The 23,784-nt window shown below is 32.3% G+C and overlaps 1 protein-coding gene and 1 long non-coding RNA gene across 2 annotated transcripts; one reads left to right on the top strand and one right to left on the bottom strand.

Moving 5' to 3' along the window:
- Window positions 1-9,229: 9,229 nt before the first annotated feature.
- On the bottom strand, window positions 9,230-16,822 carry LOC107630803 (Glucose-methanol-choline (GMC) oxidoreductase family protein). Its single transcript, XM_016334049.3, has 6 exons — window positions 16,535-16,822; window positions 13,963-14,302; window positions 12,645-12,946; window positions 10,934-11,322; window positions 10,084-10,649; window positions 9,230-9,471 (listed from the first exon to the last, which is right to left on the bottom strand). The coding sequence occupies exons 1-6, from the start codon at window positions 16,620-16,622 to the stop codon at window positions 9,405-9,407; spliced, it is 1,752 nt and encodes a 583-aa protein (XP_016189535.1). The 5' UTR covers window positions 16,623-16,822; the 3' UTR covers window positions 9,230-9,404.
- Window positions 16,823-18,761: 1,939 nt separating this feature from the next.
- On the top strand, window positions 18,762-20,975 carry LOC148576831 (uncharacterized). Its single transcript, XR_015902757.1, has 4 exons — window positions 18,762-18,872; window positions 18,952-19,010; window positions 19,994-20,705; window positions 20,844-20,975. It is a non-coding gene; the product is annotated as an uncharacterized LOC148576831 (long non-coding RNA).
- The last annotated feature ends 2,809 nt before the right edge of the window (window positions 20,976-23,784 follow it).

The raw sequence follows: 23,784 nt of genomic DNA, 5'->3' as shown, positions 1-23,784 counted from the left end.
TTGTTATATTTGTCTTCTTATATCTTTGATGATCAATTGCAAAATATATACCCTTCTCTTTATTACAAACTATGCATGTAGGTAGCTAGTAGCAACCAAGTGGGACTTTAATTGATCAAACAAAATTTTGGAGTGAAAACAAACAGGTGAAAATGACAAGGATGAAAATGATTAAACTAATGTATATATATGAGGAATAAAATTACAATACAATGAAAAATTGCAAAAGCTCTGCATATAATTTTTTTACCTAAAGATCACTCATATTTGTAATAAACAACGAATTAAACTATACAACAAGTTGCCAAGTTCAATTCCTCAACTTTGTGATTTATGAAACAATTTTAGAGTTTATTACAACCCTTGCAGTGGCCGTAATTGCATCTATCACAGTGTTGACAATTTGAGGCTTGTGATTTATTAAGTTGTTCTTCTACCTAAACCATTCTCCAATGCAAATTAGGATGTTGTACATGACATGCAAAATCAATGTGACTGAATAACTAAACAGATACGTACGGTTAACTATGAATCGCTTTCTCTTAAACACATCTAAAATACCTGAGGTACACTTCCGGCGCAGAAGGATTGGTGACGCTGATGAGGACGAACACGATGAGGAGTAGGACGAAGCGAGGCTGAGGAATGAGCGGCGTGGGGGAAGGCGATGCCAAGGATGAGCGAGGCAGACGACGGTGGCATAGAGGAATAGCGAAGCAGACGACGGCGGCACAAAGGAACAGCGAAGTGGACGAACAGCGCTAGGGATGACACGGTGGTGCCGAGGAGTGGCGATGACGAGGAGGAAGGTGGCGCAGACGAAGAATCCCACGATCAGAGTGCAGCTCTCAGAGGATGACGGCTGTACTGGGAGCTGTATGATCTCTTTTAGGGGTTTCAGATGTGTGGGTTAATAATTAAGACCCTTAAGATTTATTTTTGGATTTTAAAATTAAAATCACAATTTTATTGAATTTAATTTTTGGATGTGTATTTAAATGATAATCTGTTAATAATTAAAAATGCTAAAATTGAAACAGAAATTTTAAATTTTAAATTTTAAATTTCAGTTTTATTTAGTTTGTATTTTGAATGTGTATTTAATTTTAAAAAAAGACTAAATCTATTTAGATATGTTTGTTTCAATTTTTTTTAAATTATTGCAATAAAAGGCTGAATAAAAGATCACTTTTAAAGGATACCTAGTCGTACTGTTAAGATTAGTTACTCAAATTCAAATCTCTTCTCCAGACCATTTGTTAATCATAAGGCTTCAACCATTGAAACTAAATATATTATGAAGTTTTACCTTTGTAATTGTCTAATTGACTACCTTAAATAATAGACATAAAAAATTTACTTTTTTCTTTAAATTAGTATTATTCCAATATTAAGAAGATTGTATATTCATGGTCTTATTCATGTTCAACACTCCAAAATAAATAAAAATTAAATGAAATAAATAAAAAAAATTCTATAAAAAAATTAATAATTATTAAAAAATAAGATATATGACAAAAAAATAATAAATTAAACTTACATGATTCAAGATATAAAAGACAAAAAAAACTAATGTAAATATTGACACAATGAAAAAACTAAGTGTTAATTAGTTACAAGACTATGAAAACTGTTCTTTTGTATACATAAAATTAATAGCATTTGGTGGAAGAAAGATAAAGAGAAAGTACTATTTGTACTCAGTGAAATAAAGAATATGACAATGTGAGTGAAAGTTATGCGTAAATTAAAAAAGTAACCACAGTAGAAATGAAGGAAAGTTAATTGATAATTATATTTTTTTTGTACCAGTTTTTAAAAGGGTAATTATATCAAATACTATTTATTGACAAGGTTAGATGGAAAGGGAGAAATTAGCCACCAAACTTTCCATATTTTCTTTATATATTGTTATCGATACCAGGAGTAAAAGTAAAATAAATAATTAAAAGTAAGGTAAAGAGAACAATTAAAAGGAGTAGAAGAAGATTGAAAAGCTAATGTGTGGATTATGGAGTAGATAAAAAATATATTGCAAGTAAACTTTAATATAAACAATGAATATAAAAGATTAAAGAAAAAAAATCAAGATGCGTACTTATTAAAAAATCTCAAACAAAAATGATGAAGAAAAGCTTATTAATCAACTTCTATGAAAATATTGCAAAAAATTTGAAATGTTAGTAAACAAAAATATAATACTCTTAAGAATTATTAATCAAAATACATAAAGAATAATTAATATAAAACAATATCATAGAAAAATTTTGATAAAATAAAGATAAAACAAAATAAAAATAAAGAAATTACAAAACTTGTACCTGAACCACAAAGAGTAAGAGAGAGGGAGAATGAACAAAAAGCATATTCAGATTTTATATATCAATTTGATCCCTAAATTTTTAATCGCACTTTAATTATACCCCTGACTTTAAAAAATTACCAAATAAGTCCTCAACGATATAGAACGTGATTCTCCATTAGTCCTTTATTGAACTGACATTAGTGAGATGCTGATGTGGGCTGTTAACTGCCATGCTGGCTGCCAATTGAGTAAGATTAAAACGACGTCATTTACAAGAGTTAGGGTATTATAATGCAAAACGACGTCGTTTAACTTCCTCCTTCTCAAATTAAATAATTGAAATGGTCCCCCTCCCATTATTCTAAGTTTCCCACCAAAAACTCAAAGAAGTTCTTCTCTTTCGTGTCGTTCCTTCGTCTCCCACAAGGAAGCAAGTGCTAGGTGTCGTCAGTACTCGTCTGTTGCATGTCGTTTATTTGTTTAGTGAGTCGTTTCATCAACAAAGCATCACCGATGGACATTGTTGACGCGACAGGCAAGAGTTTTTATTTGTCATTGTTTCTTGCTTGTGCTATGTTGATGGAATAGGGGGTGGACGAGTAATATAGAGTGAGCTTGCTGTCATTGTCCATATATTTGCTTTTTACTGCAACATTTGTATCAAATGCAATTTGTTAGGGTTTAGGGTTACTCTTTTGAAGAATGTTATGAGTACAACTTTGCTTGAAATTTTATTAACATCAGATTAGTGTAGTTTTGAGTGTATCATGATTATTTAATCAGTGAAATTTTGGGGATATAAATAGATGTTTCCTTTCAAAGGTTAGCAGAAGATTGAGGAACTAGGAGTTAAAGTAAAAGAGAGCCAAGTTTGGTTAGGTTCTGACTTGTGTCAAGAGACATCACGAAAAAGAAGTTCTGTTGGTTAAGGTTGCTTGGAGTCAAGCCGGGGTGAAAGAGCACATGTAGGAGCTCGATTCTAATATGAAGAAGGAGTATCCTCAGTATTGAGACGAGGTGATTTTCTGGTTCACATAAGGGAATAGCTAGGTTCTTGGTGGCTAATAATCAGAGTAATGCGGGTTGGAGTGTTCAATTTGAATTAGGTTCAAGGAATTAGAAGAGGCGATAGTAGCGTGGAGTTATTATTTGAATTCAGTAAGAGTGAGAACATATTGTGTAAGTTGTAGATCTAAGGTTAGGAGTGGAAGATGTGGCTGAAGATGTAATTTTAAATCAGATTCAAATCACGAGTGATTTTAAGACTGATATTCAAAAATCACAACAAGAGAATGAATAGCTGTGAAAAATGCTACAAGTGATTGAGCAGAAGAAGCAAAGAGAGATCACCGGAGATAGAGAAGGAATTTGGAGGTATCAGGAGAGAAATTGCATACCGAATGTGGAAAACTTGTGAAACGAGATATTGTCTGAAGCTCACAAGAGCGGCTTCTAAATTCATCCTAATAACGACAAAGATGCATCATGACTTGAGAACGATATTGAGGTAACAAAATTTTGAGGGCATGATGTAAGAACTGAAAATTTATTAGCCGTTTAATTAGAATAAAATAATAATTTAATTGTCCAAAATTGGTTGAAAAATTTAGAAATATTAATTTAAAAATTTAAATGTGAGATTTGGATTCAGAATATTTTTCCAAGTGGAAAAATGTAAATTTTTGCAGAAAAATATGTAAAAACGCGTATCGATAATTTATCTGGCAGTACCGGCTTGAGTCTGTCTGTACTACGTATGAAAAAATAAAAACTACAGAAATACTTAGAGAAGTTAAAATTATTTGGAATAGAAAATCGGACACTTATTTTAAAGGTTTTGAGGGTCAACGTGCTTCACCCTCTCTTAGTGAGAAATGAGGCTAAGTTGCCTCTTAATGAGCTTATATATATTGGGCTTGGGCCCAACTTGGGCCCATTTTGTGTTTTTGTTCGTTCTTTTGATCATATCTTGTGTTCGGAGCTCCAATTGACATGTTGTTTACGGCCACGCAAAGATCTTGTCGAGCTCTTTGATTCTAACTGAACAAAGTGGTAAGAAATTTGAAACCCATACTACAGTTATCTGCCCTAACATAATTTCAAGTTTTGATTTTGGAAAATTGAGATTCTTTATGATTTTTTGTTTAGGTATAATCTAGCATTGGGTTATTGTTGGAATTTGTCCCAAATATCATTGGGCAAGGTAAGGATTCTCTAGCTAGTTTGTGAAATTTATGAACCCTAGTATTGATTTTGGGTATGTTTTATGGAATTTGATTGAATTGATGTTGTTTGGAGCTTGAATTTGTCATTGGAGTGGTTGGGTTTGAGCGTTGGTGGCCGGAGCTTATTGAAATTGGGTGGAGGCTTGAGAAGCTTGTGAAAAAGAAGGTTTTGTGGTATTTTGAGCTTGAGAGGAAATCGGTCAAGGTATAGTTTCAGTTTCTTGTAGATAATATTCAATGTTGTGTGAAACTTAGGCTAGTAGCCTTTAACACAGGTTTGAATTGTATATTTGGTTGATTTGAATGTTTGTGATATGTGGGTAATTGGATGAAGATTTGGATATGAGTTATATTAATGAGCTATGTTGTGATGTTATGGAATGAATGATAATTATTGGTTTTAAATGATGTTTGATATTGAGACTTATTATTGATGAAAAAGATTGGGCCGGAGGCCGTGACAGGATAAGTTGAAGAAATGAAATATTTGGATATGGTAGACTGGTAGAGTGTGATTTTGATGGTAATATTGGAATTGGTGGTTGAGATGTGAAATGTTGTTGGATTTGAACTTGTGAATTGAAATGGTATGGAGTGAGTGATTATGTTTGGATTGAAATGGAAATTGAATAATTTAGGTTTTGGGATGATTGAGAAGTAATTGAGAAGAATTTGATACTCTGTAGTCTGTAGGAATATTTGGTATTGAATTGGGTGTGGTTGGTTTAGTTTGAAAAGAGAGTTTTGAAAACTATAGTACTTTGTAATTTTTGATAAAAACCTATTTTTGACGAACTTCAACGAGCCATAACTTGGTTTTCAGACCCTCGATTTTTGTGAAACTTGTCTTAAATAAAAGTTGGGTCCGTGTAGTTTATAACGTTCGAAGAACGGATGAAAAATTATTTCTAACAAAAAAAGTTATGCGCGTTTGAAAATTTGTGTAAAAAACTGAATTTTCTATACATAGCAACTTTTTGGAAAAATCCACATTCATGCGTACACCGAGGCCATGCGTACGCGAGAAAATGGCTCTGTCCAGTACTCATGCATATGCAGAGGGCATGCATACTCAAGAATGGAAATTTTTGAACACTTGCGTACGCGGCAAGTGGCACGCGACGTGAGCTCCCGCTTTCTGTTCAACATGTCTGCGTATGTGGAAAGTGGCTCGTGTACGCGAGTTTGGCAATTTCGAAACTCATGCGTACGCGAAAGGCATATGTACGCATGACTACTCTGTTTTGCAAAAAAATTGGATTTTTCAGTTTTTAACTATTTCTCTAGCTTTCTAAACCTCTGAAACACTTATTTAGAATCCCCTAGCTAGTATTTAGGCTTTGAGACGAGTGAGAGTGTACTGATTGAATTAAAAAGGTATTTTCTTTTATAAGACCTAATGAATTGATATGAGAGATGATGGTGAATGGTTATGATTATGATTATGAATGAAGTGAAATATGATTGATGATGAGATTGAAGTGATATAGTGGTATGGAGGGAATGAACTTAAATTGAAATTGAGGATTATAGAAGTCTGGCCTATCAGCCTATAAGCGGTTAGTTAGAAAAGTGATTTCATGAGATTGAATGGAATGTGCATAGTAATGATTATGAGTATGATAATGACTTCTTTCCTGGCAAAGATGGTGGTATAATCCCACTTGTTCAGTGTGTAAACCATTATGCGAAGATGGTGGTTTTATCCTGCCCGCAAGAAGTGTTGGATAGTTAGTTAGGCTTAGAATACTTACTGTTTTATGGTTAGTATAACTCTAGGCTTGAATTTTCTAGCTATTGAAGTGTTGGATTGCCTTTTGGCTTCCCGGAACCTTATATTTTATCTATCGAGTACTGTTACCATATTGAAAATCACTGGTTCTCATACCATATGTTGTTATTTTTTAGATGCAAGCCGCAACCCACCTCGGTGAGCTTTGTGGATAGTGATAGAGTGGAGGATGGCTCGATGTTTTACTATTGTAGTTGACCCTCACTTTTGTATACTGTTGCCTTTGAGGATTTTTACTTTGAAAACTTTGAGAGACATGATGTAGCGGGTAGTAACTAGTTTTTTTTTTTTTTACTATTGTGTGTGTGTGTGTGTGTGTGTGTGTGTAACTTGTTTAACTATTACCTTGTATATCTTGGAGCTTGTACAAGGTTTTATGTATGTTGTTCTTATCCGTGCCAACGTGCTTTTGCTATCGTGTGTGAACGTTTCACCTTTTGTATTCCTGAGTTATTATTTGATCTTTTATTTCTTTCATCAGGCTTCTAGTCTTAATACTCCTTGATTATACATTATGTTATGAGCTTTAGACCTGTTGTGATGCTTTATTGCCTTTGTTTTACGACTATAGGGTAAAGTTTAGCATGATAGGTTGTTGCATAGGTAGAGGCTTGCGACTAAGTCCGCGAGGCCGTCAATTTCTAGGCATTAATCATTGAATCTGTCCAGGTACTTCCTTGTCGGCTTGCCGTTATGCTGACTCACCCCTAAAAAGTTTATGGGGTGATTGGCTATGGTAATCTGAGTGGGGAACTGAACTAGAAATTTTTGGGAGATGTCTGAAAAGAACATGATTGACCCTTGAGGGAGCGAGTTGAACCATTTGATCACTAGGCCTATAAGGGTTATTGGGAACCCCTGACATTGCACTGTGTCGGGGATTCCCTCTAGGTTCATCCATGTCTCAAAGGTACGCAGTCAGATGCTCCTGGGATCCTTAGTCTTGTTATAGCGCATGTCTGTTGGATTGTCAAAGTGTTTTTGCAGGCTAACCCGGAGGACTTTCTTGTCGAAAGGGGTCGCCCTTAGGATAACGGGTTTATTGTGCTGCCTTCTTTTTCCTAAGGGATCTGTTGTTCCCCAGTGGTGTGGATCTCGCTAACTTTGAGACCTTACTTCTTCTTGATAGGAGCGTTGGTCGTGCCCATCCTGGCGCCCGCTGGCTCGCCGTTCTGGCGACCTAGAGCAATGTCTCTTCTGAGGTTGTGTCCTCGACTGCACCTCAGAGCTAGGTATCGATTGGTAGTAATCTCAAGCAGCAACCTCTCTTTCTAAGTTCTGCAACCTGTGTTGCAACTCTTGAATGATTCAGGCGTTGTTGGTTCCTTTCTCACCGAAAGGGCGAGAACCAAACTCGGGGTGCGAGTTCCGGCTGTTCCATGGTTAATGATTGGATGTCACCGCCATGTGGACCACGCTCGATTTGTTGCTGGGTTGTTCTTATGGGGGGCGGGGGGTGGTTATACTCCCTATTCTCTTCGAGTGGGTGCTGGTTATCCATCGGTATAGAGGCCACTAAGCTCTTTTGCTGTGGATCCCACAGATGGTACCAATGTTCGGGAGTAACCTTAAATGATGGGATCCATAATCTGGCTGGGTCGGCGAGCTTTACGGTTTTCGGTCCAATCAAATGAATGGTGGGGGGTAACCTATAAAGACACTCCTACGCTTAAGTTAGAATGGATCTAAGAGGTAGGATTTTAAGTGTGTGTGCGCGTGTGCGTGTGTGCGTGTGTGGGGGAGCTCGTAGCTCCCCTTTATATACTTTTTGGCTCTCTTATTTTTTGGTTGGCTAAGATAGGAGAGATATTTGAATTCGAATATTGGTTAGCGATTTATGGCTATCCAGTAGGTCTAGGTTCTTGGGCCGAAGGAGCACGGATTGGGCTCGAGGGTCGAATTGTCGTTGGGTCGTTGAGGCCGGGATTCGAGTCCGTAACAATAACCCTTCCCTCACGCCAACTTATAACATCCAGACATTATCAACTAAGGATTTCAGCACAACTGATATTTTAGCCCTCAAAACAAATTAAATCATCGGAGACTGTTGTAGAAAACAGCCCCAACGCTGACATCTGACAACAACGCCCTCTGACAGGTTTGCCACCCACCCTGTTTTCCCACTGTCACTGGATTTGGGTGAAGACAAATGACGAGTAATCAACCCACACACCCATACTCTTCAGTCACTGCCGAACAACACTTGGACTTTCTCAGAGACAATTGCCCAAATATGAGTGCCCCTACATGAACGAGATCTTTGAAGCAGCTCAGCTTCGGTTTCCCACTCATACCTAATCGTGGACAATTACTTTTATTTCGTTGTTGCATTGTCTATTGCTATTATTTTCTGAGCCTCATTGGAGACATAATTATCACTCAAGTCACGATAGTGTTTTAAAGAAATCTGTTGACGACTAGCATACTGAAATACCAGGACAGGAGCCTGCCTCACCGGAAATGCTTCCGAATCTTTAAATGTTCATGGATAACTTTATGAATATAGAGAAATATTAGGTTTTTTTTGTTTTTTATTTTTACTTTATATTTAAATTAATATTAGTTAGTTCCCTTTTTTTTTTTTTACTAAAGGTGTTCACCTCTTAGTATTTTCTATAATATTAAGTGTTGTCGGAGTATATGAAAATTTTTGCTGTATTCCATTCATATTGTTACGCATTAATAAGGTTGAGAAGAGGGAAGTTGTTTCAAAGAATATAAATTTTTAAAATTTTAAACAATAAATAACCCTCCTTTTTAATGTATCACAAGATATATAAAAATAAAACAAAACAAATATTTTCTTTTATTCTTGAAACACCTAAGAACTTCTGATATTCAACATATAATAATTATGGAGAATCTTTCCTTATATTGGATTAATTGAAAGCGGTATGACCATGATGATATTGTTCAATTTCTTGTTTTTCTCATGTCACTCACAAACTTTATAAATTGATCTGATATTCTCACAAGAATTGTTTTTACATCTTTGTGCACTCAGTAGGTGTAAGTGGCACCTTTTGCTGAACCACTTATATGAAGGAAACAAAAAATACATTCTACCCGACTTTATTATAAATTACACTCTCCCCATTCCATCAGCATCAAAAGCAAGCCTCTCTTTCAACATTTTAACTCCCATGTACCTGCACCAAGACCAAATTCAAAGGAAGGGGGAACATGGTTTTGTTGACGATAACATATATCACCATTAATAATTTGGATTAGAATTCTCTTGTTTAATTTATCATTTTTATTTCTCCAATAATATTGATTAGGTTATTTTTTAAAAGAGTAAAAGGTCAAAATATAAATGAATATGCCTTTGCTTGCGACCTTTTTTTTTAAAAAAAAAAAGAATAATATAGAATGTATTATAGTTTTTAATTTAAATCCATATATTATAATCATAACTATTTACATAATATAGGAAAAATAACACGATGAGGGATGACTTATACTCTTTTAAATCAAATTTGCTATTCTTATAAAATACTATTAAAATAAAAAATATAAATTTAAAATAAGTTAGATAAAACGTATATTTATATATAAATACATTATGGTGGATAATTTTTTTTCTGTATATAATTGACATTTTTGCTTTTAAATTCACAAGGTAATTTATTATCAAAATGTGTAGATAAATAAGGGAATAATATACAATTTTAGTATCACTTTTATTTTTTGATGTATGGGTTAAAATATAAAATAAAATAAAACAAATATGAGTAATTGTGTCATGGATGATTATTTACCTGCCAAGCATCATGACGGTGGCCTGAGGATTAGTTCCAGGAGAATAGTTAAAAGTTGAACCATCAATAACCCTTAATGCATCGACACCAAGAACCTTATAGTCGCTATCAACAACCCTGCCAACCTGGCAGCCGCCATGGTAATGCCAAATGGTCATGACGGTGTCCCGGCAGAACTGCTCCAACGACAGCGAAGAGTTCGAATGGCGAGGCAGCAGGTTGACGGGGGAGTTAGCGGTCATGTTGAGGAGCACGGGGACCGGCATGTTGACGTAGCGGAAGGGGGCGAAGGGCTTCGAGTCGATGACCTTCTCGATGGTTCTTAATCCTTGAACGCAGCGCTGCAGGTCGCGCGGTTCTTTGAAGTAGTTGAAGGTAACCGAAGGGTTGTCGTTGGGATTTAGGGTTCTCAACTCCATGTGGCCTGTTGAGATTGGACCCATGATTTTTTCCAGGATGAATCCTCCCCTGAATGCTGCGTGGTCCAGTGTGTCCATCATTTCTATTGCTTTTGCTAGTGCTTCGGGACTTCTTTGCTTTGGAGGCACTGTGGAAAATTGACCAATCTGCATTTTACACCATCTTTTAGTTATATCTAGCTAATTGATCTAAAATGAAAAAAAAATAATAAAATGAACAGATAAAAGTCTAATTAATCTTGAATTAAAGTAGTAAAATTCACATATCATAAAATTTATAAATTCAATAATTATTAACTTTTTATTTTATCATTTTATATGCATTTAGATGCTATTAAATTGTAAGAAAAAAATATTTTAACATAATAAAAAGAGATAAAAAAAAAAAAAAAAAAAGTTGCACGAATGAACAATATAGTGTTTTTAATTACCTTGGGGGAGAACATTCCGAAATCTCTGGGTGAGGTGCCGCCAGCAAAGTTTTCTCCGCTGGCAGCTTCAATGTAGGTGCCGAATTTGGTGATGCCGACGACCTCAATGAGGGATACCTCAACGGGCACCGGAGAAGGGATGAAGACGGCATTCATCGGGTTATCGGACATTCCTTGTCCTACCAATGGCTGCTCCAACGTTACATTTATGTTGTGGGCCCGAAGTTGCCTTTCAGGCCCAATTCCACTTAGCATAAGAAGCTGTGGGCTTCCAAGTGCACCGGCTGATACAATTATCTCGTTCCTGGGCCCTCTCCTAAGGTATGCCCTGTGTTTGCGCCCTAATGCGTCTCTGAACACTACTCCTTGGGCCTTCGGCCTTGACCCACCTGATTATTGGTTTTATTACTCAAATCACTCAGATCGAATGAAAAGAATTTTCCTAAACTAACAACGACAATATAACTCTGAAAAGATATCACCACAAATAATAAAAAAAAACTCGCTGAAAATTAAAAAACTACTATAAAAATAATTAAATATTAAATATATAGGTTAACTATCAAAAATGAACTTGAATTATTTTGACACTAATAAAAATACTATCGAATTATGTCTCAACAAAAATATCTTTAAATTATTTAAAAACGTGAAAAAACATTGGTATTTTTTTTTTGTTAACATAAAATTTTTTAGTTTATTAGAGTATATTTTTATCATATTTTAAAATTATTTGAAAGTATTTTTGTCAATAACAAAATTGGAGGCATTCTTGTCAACCACAAAATATTTTTGGTGGTTTATTCAAATATATATTATTAAAAAAGATATTTTAAAGATCAAATTTTGATTTGATTTAATTTTTTTAAACATAATTAGAAAACTAAGATATTTTAATTTTTAAATGTTTGTAATTTTATACTAAGTGGATTTTTTTAAATGACCAATTTTTAGAAAGATTGAAAAAAGAGGTTTAAGGATCAAATTTCGTTCTTATTTTTTTATACAATTTTTAAATAGTTATTCAAATATTTTTACAAAATTTAAATAAAATATTCAAATTACTTGTTGAATAGAAAAGACATTTGCCATTTGTGTTTATTATTTTTGTCATATGTTAACATTGTTTAAAGATATATTTGTAATTTATATGTTTCGAAATTATTTTTATCAACAATATAAATTTTGTGTATTATTTTAGTAATTTCTCAAAAAAAAAAAAATCCAAGGGCATAAAAGATGGGAAAAAATAGAAGGGAGGAATGATCATTGTATTGAGTTTTTCAAAACTGTTGAACAGCTAACTTTTGTTAGAAATGCAGTTTCCCTAATTTTTGTTAAAAAAACAAAGAATAATAGACATATTTTTTTTTTTATTTGTCAGCCCCTCTTTTTTTTTTTTTTGGTATATTTTTTTAGTTTTCCTTTTATTTATAAAAAAAATAGTCTATTTTTATATAACATTAACAAAGTATAATAATTTTAGGCTTAGTCTAATAATTTATTTTATTTAAAAAATAAAATATAATTTTTTTTTTTAATATCTTCGTTCACTTAAATTTTCCACTTTTATTTTACACCACGTAATAATTTTAGTAAATTATTAAACACTACTTCTTAAATAGTTAGCTCTGTCTCTACTAACATGATGATATATATATGGGATCTTAAAAGAAAAAGATTATTGATTTGATGGATTCTTTGAACGCACCTTTAGTACGAAACAATATCCTATGAACGCTGGCATGCAAGAGGACAGTGATCCGAGAAGGGTTTGCATACTGCAAAAGATCAGCAGAAGTGTGCCTGTATCCATTTTGGTCAAAAATGGTGCCACCAACCTTAGTCCCATAAATATGGTCGTAAGTGAAGCCATTGTTGGGGACCACACCTACCTCCAACAGTCCATCCCTCACCGCTGATTGCCATTGCTGAACCTTTGGCTCAAATGCTACCTTTTTCTCAACCCATCTGTATGCTTCATTCACTGCCCTTCCATCCCATCCCGCTTCCCTAGCAATACCAAAATCATAACAATAAATGAAATAATGTATGCTCAGCTTACTTTTTTAGGTTCAATTAATTTGTATAGTTAAAAAAAAATATTATATGCGCACCATAAATTAGTTACTATATATTTGTATATAAAATTATTAATATATGTCTTATTTAATTTATTTTTAATATATATTTTATATTTTAATATGTATTTTATATTTAACTTATAAATTTTATAAATTGACCTAATTTTATTTTTTGATGGTTTATTTTTTTGTTTTTAATTTTATAAAATGTTGTAATAAATGAATGTTTTTAGTGAAATTTAATTACCATTATATCTATTTGTTTTTTGAATTGAGTAAATTATACTATTAGATTAAGTGTATATTAAAAATTAATCACTAAGATAGCATTTAGAACAGAGAGACGAAGAGATTAAGACTGAGAGATAGAGAATGAAATAAGTCTCAGTATTGTATTTGGTGTAAAGTGGGAGACAGACTGAAATAAGAATGAAGCTCTAATTTACTTTGCATAATAATAAAATTAGAATTAATTAATTGAAATGGGATAATTTAGGTATAAAATGTTATTAAAGTTTCAATTTCGATCCTAAAAATTTCAATCTTTCTGTAATCTCATTTTCGAAAATACTGAAATACTGGAATTTTAATACCATTCTTTAGACAAACAAACATAATATTGTGTTTCAGTCTTTTAATCTTCATCTCAATATCTCAAAATAAACGATATTTAAGTCAATTATCTGTATAAAATATATATTGAAAATAAATTAAATACTATATATTTATAAATAAATATATAATGACTGATTTTTAATGTGTAAATAATAGTTTTTGATGAAATTATAATGTCCATCCTTAGGCAGAAATGGTTGAATTATATTAATATGTAAATAAAAGTTCAAAGACTTTTATTGTCTAACTACATTAGAAACCAAATAAAAGTTTGAATAACATTTGTCTATATAATACCCCTAAATTGTTTTAAATTTGTCCAAAGTTTACCTTATATAGTTGGGTCCAGCACGAGTATAGAAGCCGGCATTCAAACAACTTCCGCCACCAAGAACGCGAGCTCTTGAATTGATGACGCCATCTTCGGAGATGAAGCGCTGAGCGGGAGAGGTGGGGGAAGTGTCGGAGAGGGCGGCGCCAAAGGCGGCCAAGTTGGTGATGTTCGGGTTGCCATAGGGCGATCCGCCTCGTTCTAGAAGCAACACTCTGTAATTTTGAGACAATGTCGCTGCCAAGGGGCATCCGGCTGTGCCCCCGCCGATTACAATGTAATCGTAGTATGAGATGTTTGATGCTGTTGTTGCACTGCGCATAAATGTATAGTTTGGAACTGTATATATGTGAACCACACAAACAAAAGTTTAGTAATTAGAAACTCTCTTTCGTTTTTCTCCTTCAATCTTAATTTTAAATAGATGTGATTATTGAAATACCAAAATACAGTACCCTCTCATCTAAGATGAATGAATTTTGTTTGGAACAATAAATATATAGTATGCACATCATACTTTTTGCTGTCTTCAAACACGCACCTAATTTATCTAAAATGTAGCCCAAAATTAAGTTTCAATATTTTCTTCGTGCTTAACAAAATCATGACGCTGATTTTTTCTTTAAAAATATTAGTGGAAAATAATAGATCAAGAGACATCACATATTATATTATTTTCGGAGGTGCATGAATGGATGTATACTATATATTCCTTCATATCATCCTGATTCACTAGCTTGTTTGGAATAACTACGTAGTTTGTTCTGAAAGGATTTTCTCTTCATTAATTATACTATATATTCCTATATATCATCCTGATTCACTAGCTTGTCATATTCTTTGCAAGAGAAATTCTTATTTAGAGTGAATTCAATTATTCCTGCTCATTCTTAGTTTGCTCCCTTTTTTCTCTCTTAGTTTTTTTAAATCTAATGGACAAAATCACTTCATAAAATATATAAAAACGGAAATATTTGGTAACTAAAGAAAATCAGCCAAAAACAATCATAACTTGTCTTATTTAGCATTCATTAATTATTGCGACAGTTAATTAATGCTAAATAAAGCAAGTTCGGACTGTTTTTTTTTATTTTTTGTCTACCTATTATTACTTTGTGAAAGTCCTTAAGGTTCGCCCAAAAATGTGGTTGAAATAGTAGACAGTGAGGATCACATTAATTAAAAGATAGTAGACGTTAAATTCTGGTGAGCTAACAATGAGAAATGACATTTATTTAAATATGTAACTAACTATATTATATTATTACTTGCTGAAAATTTCTATACTTAATCAAATTCATTAATTCTAATTATAAGTATTGGTAAATAATTTTTCGAATTTTTATAAATTGACTTACAGGGCACATGACAAGTGACAACACAAGGAACTAATTTTATTTCAGTCTTAAATGGGTAGATAACAGTCTCGATCACCAGTAAATATTAGTAACATTATTTTGGACTGCCTCCTGTTTTACCATTAAATTGCCCTTTATTTCTATCTTTGGTCAAAATAAAAAATTAAAAAGAAACAAGGAAATGATACCAGGAAAACTAAGTGCGCTTACTCATCAAGCACAAGATAGCCTTCAAAATCGCATTTATACTAAGCTACTCACATACCAATAAAGTCTGAAAGATGCTATCCAGGCCCATTATTATGTATTTATTTATTACAGAAAAAATGAGATGTTATTACTTATTACAACCCCCCAAAAAATGAGAAAGAAAATAATGAAAGTAATAAGTCTCACTACTAATAATTCGTTCAAGAAGACTATAGAACAGTTATATATTATTATATTAGCAAGAAAACACAATTATTTATGCAAAATACATGAAATATTTCTAATTATAATTATGTCAAATTAAATTATGCAAGATACAATAAAGAAGTTTCAATGTTCCATCCATCCACTTCATTAAGATGGCAATATATTTGGTCATGTACTTCGGCTGAGCAAAATTAAATAATTAATTAACTAGTTACGTTAATTCATAGTGTAGTCATATTAGCATAAAGCAGTAGTATTGAGATGAAATTGCAGATGCATGTATATGTTTTCCAGCCTTCACAAGCAATCCGTGATTCCACCGCCAATAATAACAATATCAAATCCCCCGTCAGCTTTTACTTAATAGTTTAAGTTTTTAGAAGATGTAGTTTATAACAATATTAATCGACTTTTGTTTAATAATTTAAATTTTAAAAAAAATGTAGTTTTTGGTAATATTTTTATTTTTTATGACATCTTTTAATTTAGCAAGTTAAAGACTAATTTATTACGGATTAGAGTTTTATTTAAGAGTTGGTCATTGATTAATAGATTACTACATATACAAGACAATATTCGAATTCTCGACATTTGTTAGACAAGTGAGTTAATTACCTAACCAACCTAAATTAATTTTTAAAATATACTTAATATGTGTTTTTATAACAAGAGGTTGTTCTTTATTTATAATATTAAAAAGAAAATAGTAGTAGTTATGGATGTATACTGAACACACCTAGTATAGTCTAATCAATTATGGATCATAATAGAAAGAAGTTCAGAGTAAGTACATTACCTTTTTGGGAAGAACAATGCTGAGGAGAAAGTAAGAAGAGAGCAAGAGTAGTAGGAAGAAGAATAAGCCTCAACCACCAAACATCCATTGCAGAAAGTAAAGCTGAACCTACTTCAGTTCAAAGTAATGAATAATCAAGTTTGCTGACCCTGAAACATGTTTTCTTTGCAAATTATATATATACTGTATATATAAATAAAATATAATAAAATAAAAATTGTAAAGCAATAATCCCCAACGATCTCGGCGGCTATAAGTTCTCGTAGTGTAAAGATGGCCTTAATATGTTTAATTTTGTCGTCAAATAATAATAACTAGCAACGGAATAGTAAAAGCATAAATAGCATGTGGTTAACACATATGTGTGGGACCATGCATGGCATCAACACAAAGATTCAAGAAAATGCAGACTCTGTGACATGTACACTCCCCGAAGTAATCGTTTTTAGGGTCAATGGAGTGAGCAAAATAGAAGGAAAGAATTAAGAGCTAAATATATGGCGAGAGATAGAGAGAGAGTATTGTCAGTATTTATTTATTTATTGGTTCCCATGTGAGCTTTTTGGAAACTTATAGCTATACTGTTGCGGTTTTCGAACAATTTCTTTGTCTATATTCATTTGTAACAGGGTGTTAGCATATTCTGATATGGTTAATTGGCTCGACATTCTTTTTTATCAATTTTTTAATCCGATTCCTTTAATAAATTAAGTTTCTAAGTTTAGAAGTTAAAGTGTGTTAATCCTAACTATTTCAACGTTTTAATTATGTTTCATTTTTGTTAGATATATAACTTAAGTTTTTAGAAAAAGTGATTTTATAATATTGTATAAGAGTTTTTATAACTTAAAAGTCTAGAATTTGATTTTTATTGACTCAAAATAAATTTTAGCGTAAGACAAATAAAAAGAAAAAAAATTTATACAAAAATTCATACTAATCTTTTCAAAGAAGTAATTTTTCGAACAATTTTAGATTACATATAGAGAATTAACTTTTTTTAATCAATTTTTTTTTTTTGGTTTCTAGTTTAAAAATTATTTTTTCTTTATCAATTATTCTCACTCTTGTATCTAGATTTGCTACTCTAGACACACACTACCAAACTTTCTCACTCTTAGCTTCCATTTTCTCCTTCCTCTGCTAACTTCCTTCATTGCAACTGTTTTGTTCAATGAGTTTGACAATATTGATGGGACAAAGAACATGTCTTAATAGTTGCAGTGGTAGCATGAAGAATCCAGTATCTCACCAACCATTACATGTGTTGTCTCTCGTCTTCCTTTCTCCCATCAAATCTTGTTAAAAGGAGATCAAACACATTGCCACGATAGAAGATCTCCAAAAAATTTACATCACCACACTGTGCTTGGAATTTCGTGAGATGAAAATTAGATTGAATCTTGTTGGATTTTAGATCTCGTCGAATATTGTCGAATCTCGCCACTTTCTCCCTATAATTTGTTGCGGCCTTGTTGTCCCCTCCCTACTCATTTGTGACACCACCTACTTCTTTCCCTCTAATGTCGATATATTACCAGAAATGCATTGAAAACTGTCAGATTTACCATCAAAATTTTTAATTGAGGCTTCTATAGGATTTAGCGTTGGAAGAGGCAACACAAAACGAGGATGATTGGTTTTTCCTTGAACATTACCGTCATATAGGTAATTGCGATGGAAAAGTCCGCAGAAAATGTTACAAATAACTAAATAAGTTTGCATCAAATGTTAGAGTCGAAATCACTGTCAGAAAATTCGACGATAACTAAAATATCTAAAACATGTTTCATTTAAGACAAGAACACTTACCATTGAATTTTTTCGCCTAAAAATCCAAGCGTACCATTAAACATACACCACAAGAAAAGTCCTGAATATCGTCGTATTTAGCGGCATTCTTTAGGGGGCGATTTTACCGTCGAATTTGCCGCGATTAGAACAACAAATTGGTCAGCGCAAAGATTTACTGTCAGATTTTTTTGCCAACAATAAATTCACTGGTAACTATTAGAGTGGAAAAAAAGACGTGAAAATTAGGGTGGAATTTACCGGAAAATTTAGTGAAATGTTGCGTTTTGGTAACTACTAATTCATAATTCGACAATAATGTTGCCCCAAATTCAAAACATGCAGCCCTCCTTACTTTTCGAACCCTTTCTTTCTCTACCCCTCTCCTCTCTCTTTTTCTCTCCCCTACAACCACCTTCAGAAGCCCTTCCGGCCTCCGCCAGCGCCGGTCACCACCAATCTCCTCCAACGATTGTGTAAACTCAGCTGGAACCCATTTATTGTCGCCGCTACTCCCTGTGTTGCTGGAGCTGCCTCCCTCCTCCAGGTAGATTCCTCATCCCTTTCCTTATTCCATCCCTTTTTTGTTTTTTTAGAAAAAAAACTCTAACCCTCCCTTTTTGAAGCAATCGTCTGTTCAGTCACCGTATCACCGCACCATCCGAGCTGGCACCACGGTGAAAAGGTATGCAAACTATGAATATTTTAGCTTCATTGTATTTTTTTAAAAAGAATTATTTTTGATATATTTTGTGAATTAATATGTTAATGTGTTAATGTGTTAATGTTACATTGTATTTTTAATTTAGATTGTATAAATGTGTTAATGTGGAGAAGACTTTGAGAAAGACAGAAACAAAGAATTTTTTTTTTACAGAAATAAGATCATTATTATTGAGATAAAAATGAAAGAAGAAGTAAAGATCATAACTAGATTTAAATGTAATAGGAAAATTACAAATTTATTGACAATTTTATATTAATAGATTTTGTTATAAACTTTATTCCTATTACATAATGATTGCACAATTATGATATTAGGTCTTTTTATCCTTTTGAAAAAGAAAAGAAAATATAAAAGTTTTATTTCTTTTTAATAAAAATATGCATACCTTTTTTTGTTACTAATTTTTTATTCAATAATTTTTAGATTTTTTTAACTTAATTTTTATTTTAGAATTTTTTTTTGTTTGAACTTCGTGTATCTTAAATCGTGAGTTGTTCGTGTTGATATATAATAGATTTTTATCTCTAAACATATTAAATTGTTTAAATTTTTTTACGGACTCACTTTTCCTAAGATAGAGTTTTAGTGCAGAAGTGGGAGAAGGTTGCCTAGTAGCGCCTTCTCGAAACCCTTATTTCCTAGAAATTTGCAAAGTAATAAGGGGATGTGCACTAGAATAACTAGGATTTGATGTTTGCTTGAATGTGTGTTTGTTTTAATTTATGTTTGCAACTGTTTCTTTTGTGAAAATTGATAAAAAAAATTTTGTGGAAGTCTCTAAATTAAACAAAAACTCTGCTGCATTTATTAAAATTGTTTACAGACATATTTAATTTGTGAAAAATTGAAAATTATATTTAGTGGAGGATTCTAATTATAGACAAAACTCTGCCAAAATTTCTAAAATAAACTAATAAATTGTGTTATTGGTTGAATTTTAGGTTGTTTGCTCCAAAATGATTCCAAGTCATCGTTGATGTAAGATAGGGATAACAGTCAACTGGGAGATTTTAAAACTTGAATTCTTTAAAGGGATTGATCAATTTATTACATATGTCTTCAATATCAAACCGTTTAGGTCTCAAAAGGTATCTAGGTATCTGTACTATAAGTGTCGACTGACTAAGTGCTATAAGTACCTATATCCAGGTGTGTTTAAATGTGAATGGTTTGATCTAAGTCCGTGACTAGGAACACAAAAGCATCAGGACTACAAGATCATTAAAGTAAATGTGACCAGGAAGTATAGGTATTATGATTCTTTTATTCTACCTCAAAATGTAGGTCAAGTATACTATTTCCTATACCTAAAGTCATGAAAGTCTAGATGCGTAGTTGTGGTTAAGATTGAGCTAAGAGGTTGCATCGAGTCTGATGGGACAGAAAATCAAGAATCTTACCAAGTTGATGATCCAACTCCTTTAAAGATGATGGTTGATACTGGTGATCCGGTCATCTTTAGGTTAACTCTTACAGATGATGACATCATTGACTTTAGGGCAAACAACGGCATATTACCACCAGAGGAGGAGCATGATCAAGAAGAAGACGGGGTGGATGGGGACAAAGAAGAAAAAGACGAGTTCGATGATCAGAAAATTATCTCGGAAGAGGAGGATGGACCAGAGAAAAAAATGATGAATCCGAATAAGGGTAACCTTAGTATAGTTTGTATTGCACATCATTTTACATGCTAGCCTTATTTTATTTTATGTGTTTTTTTATTAGACTTCAATTATGTTGTCATATAATTAATTACATTGGACTTAACTATTTTTATTTTTGTTTCAGGTAGATATGACAACATGTAGAGGTGTCGAGAGGAGGATGACGACGATGACGATAATTATTGGGACCCGTAGTGATTAAAGTTTTGTTTTGCTTTGTTTAATAGTATTGATAATTTATCTTTTTGACTTTTTCTTTTGTACACTTGTTATTTCAGATTATAGTTGACTATCTTTATTGAAAATACTATTTGATTTTCATTACTTTGAATTTGAATATTAATTCTTGACATGTTAATGATGGTAGATCAGGTTCTAATTGGTATTTTGTATAACTATTAAAAAAATTAAAATTTAAGTTTACCATCGGTTGAATTCGTTGGAATTTATTAATTTAATTTAATTAATTATTATAAAATAATATATTATCGGAGAATAAATCCGACAATAATAATGTGCGAAACCCTAATTCATGGTGCCAAAGTATCGTCAATAATTTTTTGACGGTAACTCCCTCCACAAATTCGTCAATCAAATTTTTAAATTGGCCGAAAATTAGTGGCAGACAAAAAAATTTGCCAATAATAAATTAACGCAAGAATTTTATTATCTGAATCTGTCAGCCACTAAATCCAACTATAATAAATTTAGTGAATTTTTTTGGTATTTTTGCTGGTAAATCAAATAATATTTGGCGAATTTTTTGTAGTAATATTTTAAATTTGTGTCTCTCCCCTTATTTTAGAAATATGAACCCTCTTCTGAGACCCATTTTCTCTCTCAACCAAGCCACCACCTTTTTCCACAACCCCTTCTAGCCGCCATAGAGCTCTCTGTCGCTGCTACTGGAACTAGGGGTGGAAAAAGGTCAGGCGGCCTGCCAGGGGCCTGCAGCCTGGCCTGTGTTTTGCCTGGCCTGGCCTGGCCTGTTATAAAATAGGCACAGGCTCAAGCTGTTATAAAAGCCTTATTATATTAATAGGCCAGGTCCAGACTCACTAATTAGTCTTATTGGCCTGTTAGGCCTGTCTGAGCCTTTTAATACATAATTACATATATAAATAATTTTTTTATTATTAACAAAGTTATAAGATATTTTAATTTATTATATTTAATTATAAATAGTTTTGTATATTTTAAATACTTTAAAGTTTAAAAATTCTTATAAATATTAAATATGACATTTTACATATAAATATGTTTATTAAAAAATATTTTTTTTAAATAATATTTTTATTTTTGTAAAAAAAAATTAGCAGGCCTTTTAACAGGTTTCAGGCCAGGCCAAGCTGAATAACAGGCCAGGCTTAATACTTTAAAAAAAGCCTATAGCAAGCTATAAACCAGGCTCAGGCCAATCAACTATATGACAGGTTAGACCTATTAAGAGCAAAGACCCAAGAAAGTGAGTAGGTGACCGCCTCCAATATCGTGTCGTGTTTTGCTGCTCTCTTTATCTCTAGAGCCACTACTACCGTGTCATCATCATCCTCCTTCTTCCTTTGCCAAGGTCCTCCTCCTCCTCCCCCTCCCCTCCTCTTCCTCTTCCTTTTTCTTCTGCTTCAAAAAAAAAAAAACTAATTTGGTAGGTTATATTTCAATTTTTTAGTTTTAATTTTATTTTTCTTTTTTAATTACATTTTAATTTAAGAGATAATATTTAAGTTTTCTTAAAATAATTACTCAGAATGTAGGATTTTAATTTGATTAGTTTGATAAATTTATGTTATTTAGATTAGATAATTTTTAGATTTTTAAAAAATTTAGATCAATTTAAATCAATTAGCCTAATATAGTTCAATAGGTTAGTTTAATTGGTTAATTTATCTTAATTAGTTAGTTAGTATTTAATTAATTTTGAGATTGGGTTATTTTACTTTTGAATTTATTTTTGAAATGAAGTAATTTTTGGTTAGTTATGTTAATTTATGTATGTTACGATAATTTAGGCTATCTAGGTTAATTTAGGTTTGAAGTTAGGGTCTTTTACATTTTAGGTTAGGTTAAGTTAGTTAATTTTGATCAATTTAATTTATTTACGTAAGTGAGAGGGTAGGATTTATAAGTTAATTTAATTAATTTAGTAAATTTACTAATTTATCTCTTTTATTAGGATTTTGTAGTTTTTCTTTGATCGTGTTCTAGTTTGAATGGTGGAACATTAGTGCATTTATGGGTTATTCATGTAGTTTTAGGGTTAGTTTTTTCTTAGTATAAATAAATTCTTTATGTTTGGACTTAATTTTTTTGGGTTAGATTTGTAGGACAAAAATGGGAGAAGATTGTCTAGTAGCGCCTTCTTAACTTTTTGTTTGCGAAAAATTACGAAGTAATATTGAGATACACACTAAAACAGATAAGATTTTATACTTGATTAAATAGTTGCTTGTTTTTAATTATAATTACAATTATTTACTTTGTAAAAAATGAGAATGTTGTTTAGTTGATACTTCTAATTTAAGAGGAAATTCTGCTGAATTTTCATAAAAAAATTTAAAGATATGATTTGAATTATGTTAATATTGTAATTGAAATTGTTTAGTTTGGAATAGTTGAAAATATAATTTGGTAGAGGTCTCTAATTATAGAAGATTATGACTTTGTTGATGTTTAGGTTGTTTGTGATACAATAGGGATAGTCATATTGTTGGAAGGCTTTGGTCCATGGTATAACATATAAATTATGTATTCAATGTGTATGAAATTTATATTTTTTGTATTCAAAGTTTTATATAATTTTGTTTGTTTTCTTAGGATGGTAGGATCTTACACATCAGAAAAAATATACTAACACGATCCAGTGAGCTAGCCAGGTCATTTCTCATATGAACTAGTTTCGTTCATGTAGCCTACATGCTTAAGTGGGACCATGATTGGGAGTTGGTGTCTGCTTTCATCGAGAGGTGATGTCCGTTCACACACTTTTTATTTGTCATGTGGAAAGATGATGATCATTTTGCAGGATGTGGCTTACCAGTTGGGACTTTAAACGGCAGGAAATCCTA

This window comes from Arachis ipaensis, chromosome B1 (genome assembly GCF_059453495.1).
Source record: "Arachis ipaensis isolate K30076 ecotype BB chromosome B1, ASM5945349v1, whole genome shotgun sequence".
In the NCBI taxonomy this organism is placed as follows: Eukaryota; Viridiplantae; Streptophyta; class Magnoliopsida; order Fabales; family Fabaceae; genus Arachis; species Arachis ipaensis.
This window is presented reverse-complemented; position numbering and strand designations above follow the sequence as displayed.

Coding starts and splice junctions, on each gene's coding strand:
- LOC107630803 (XM_016334049.3), bottom strand. CDS start 16,622: ATGGATGTTTGGTGGTTGAGGCTTATTCTTCTTCCTACTACTCTTGCT. Junction 14,303..16,534: donor GCATTGTTCTTCCCAAAAAG/GTAATGTACTTA, acceptor ACATATATACAG/TTCCAAACTATACATTTATG. Junction 9,472..10,083: donor ACCGTCATGATGCTTGGCAG/GTAAATAATCAT, acceptor GTCTTGGTGCAG/GTACATGGGAGTTAAAATGT.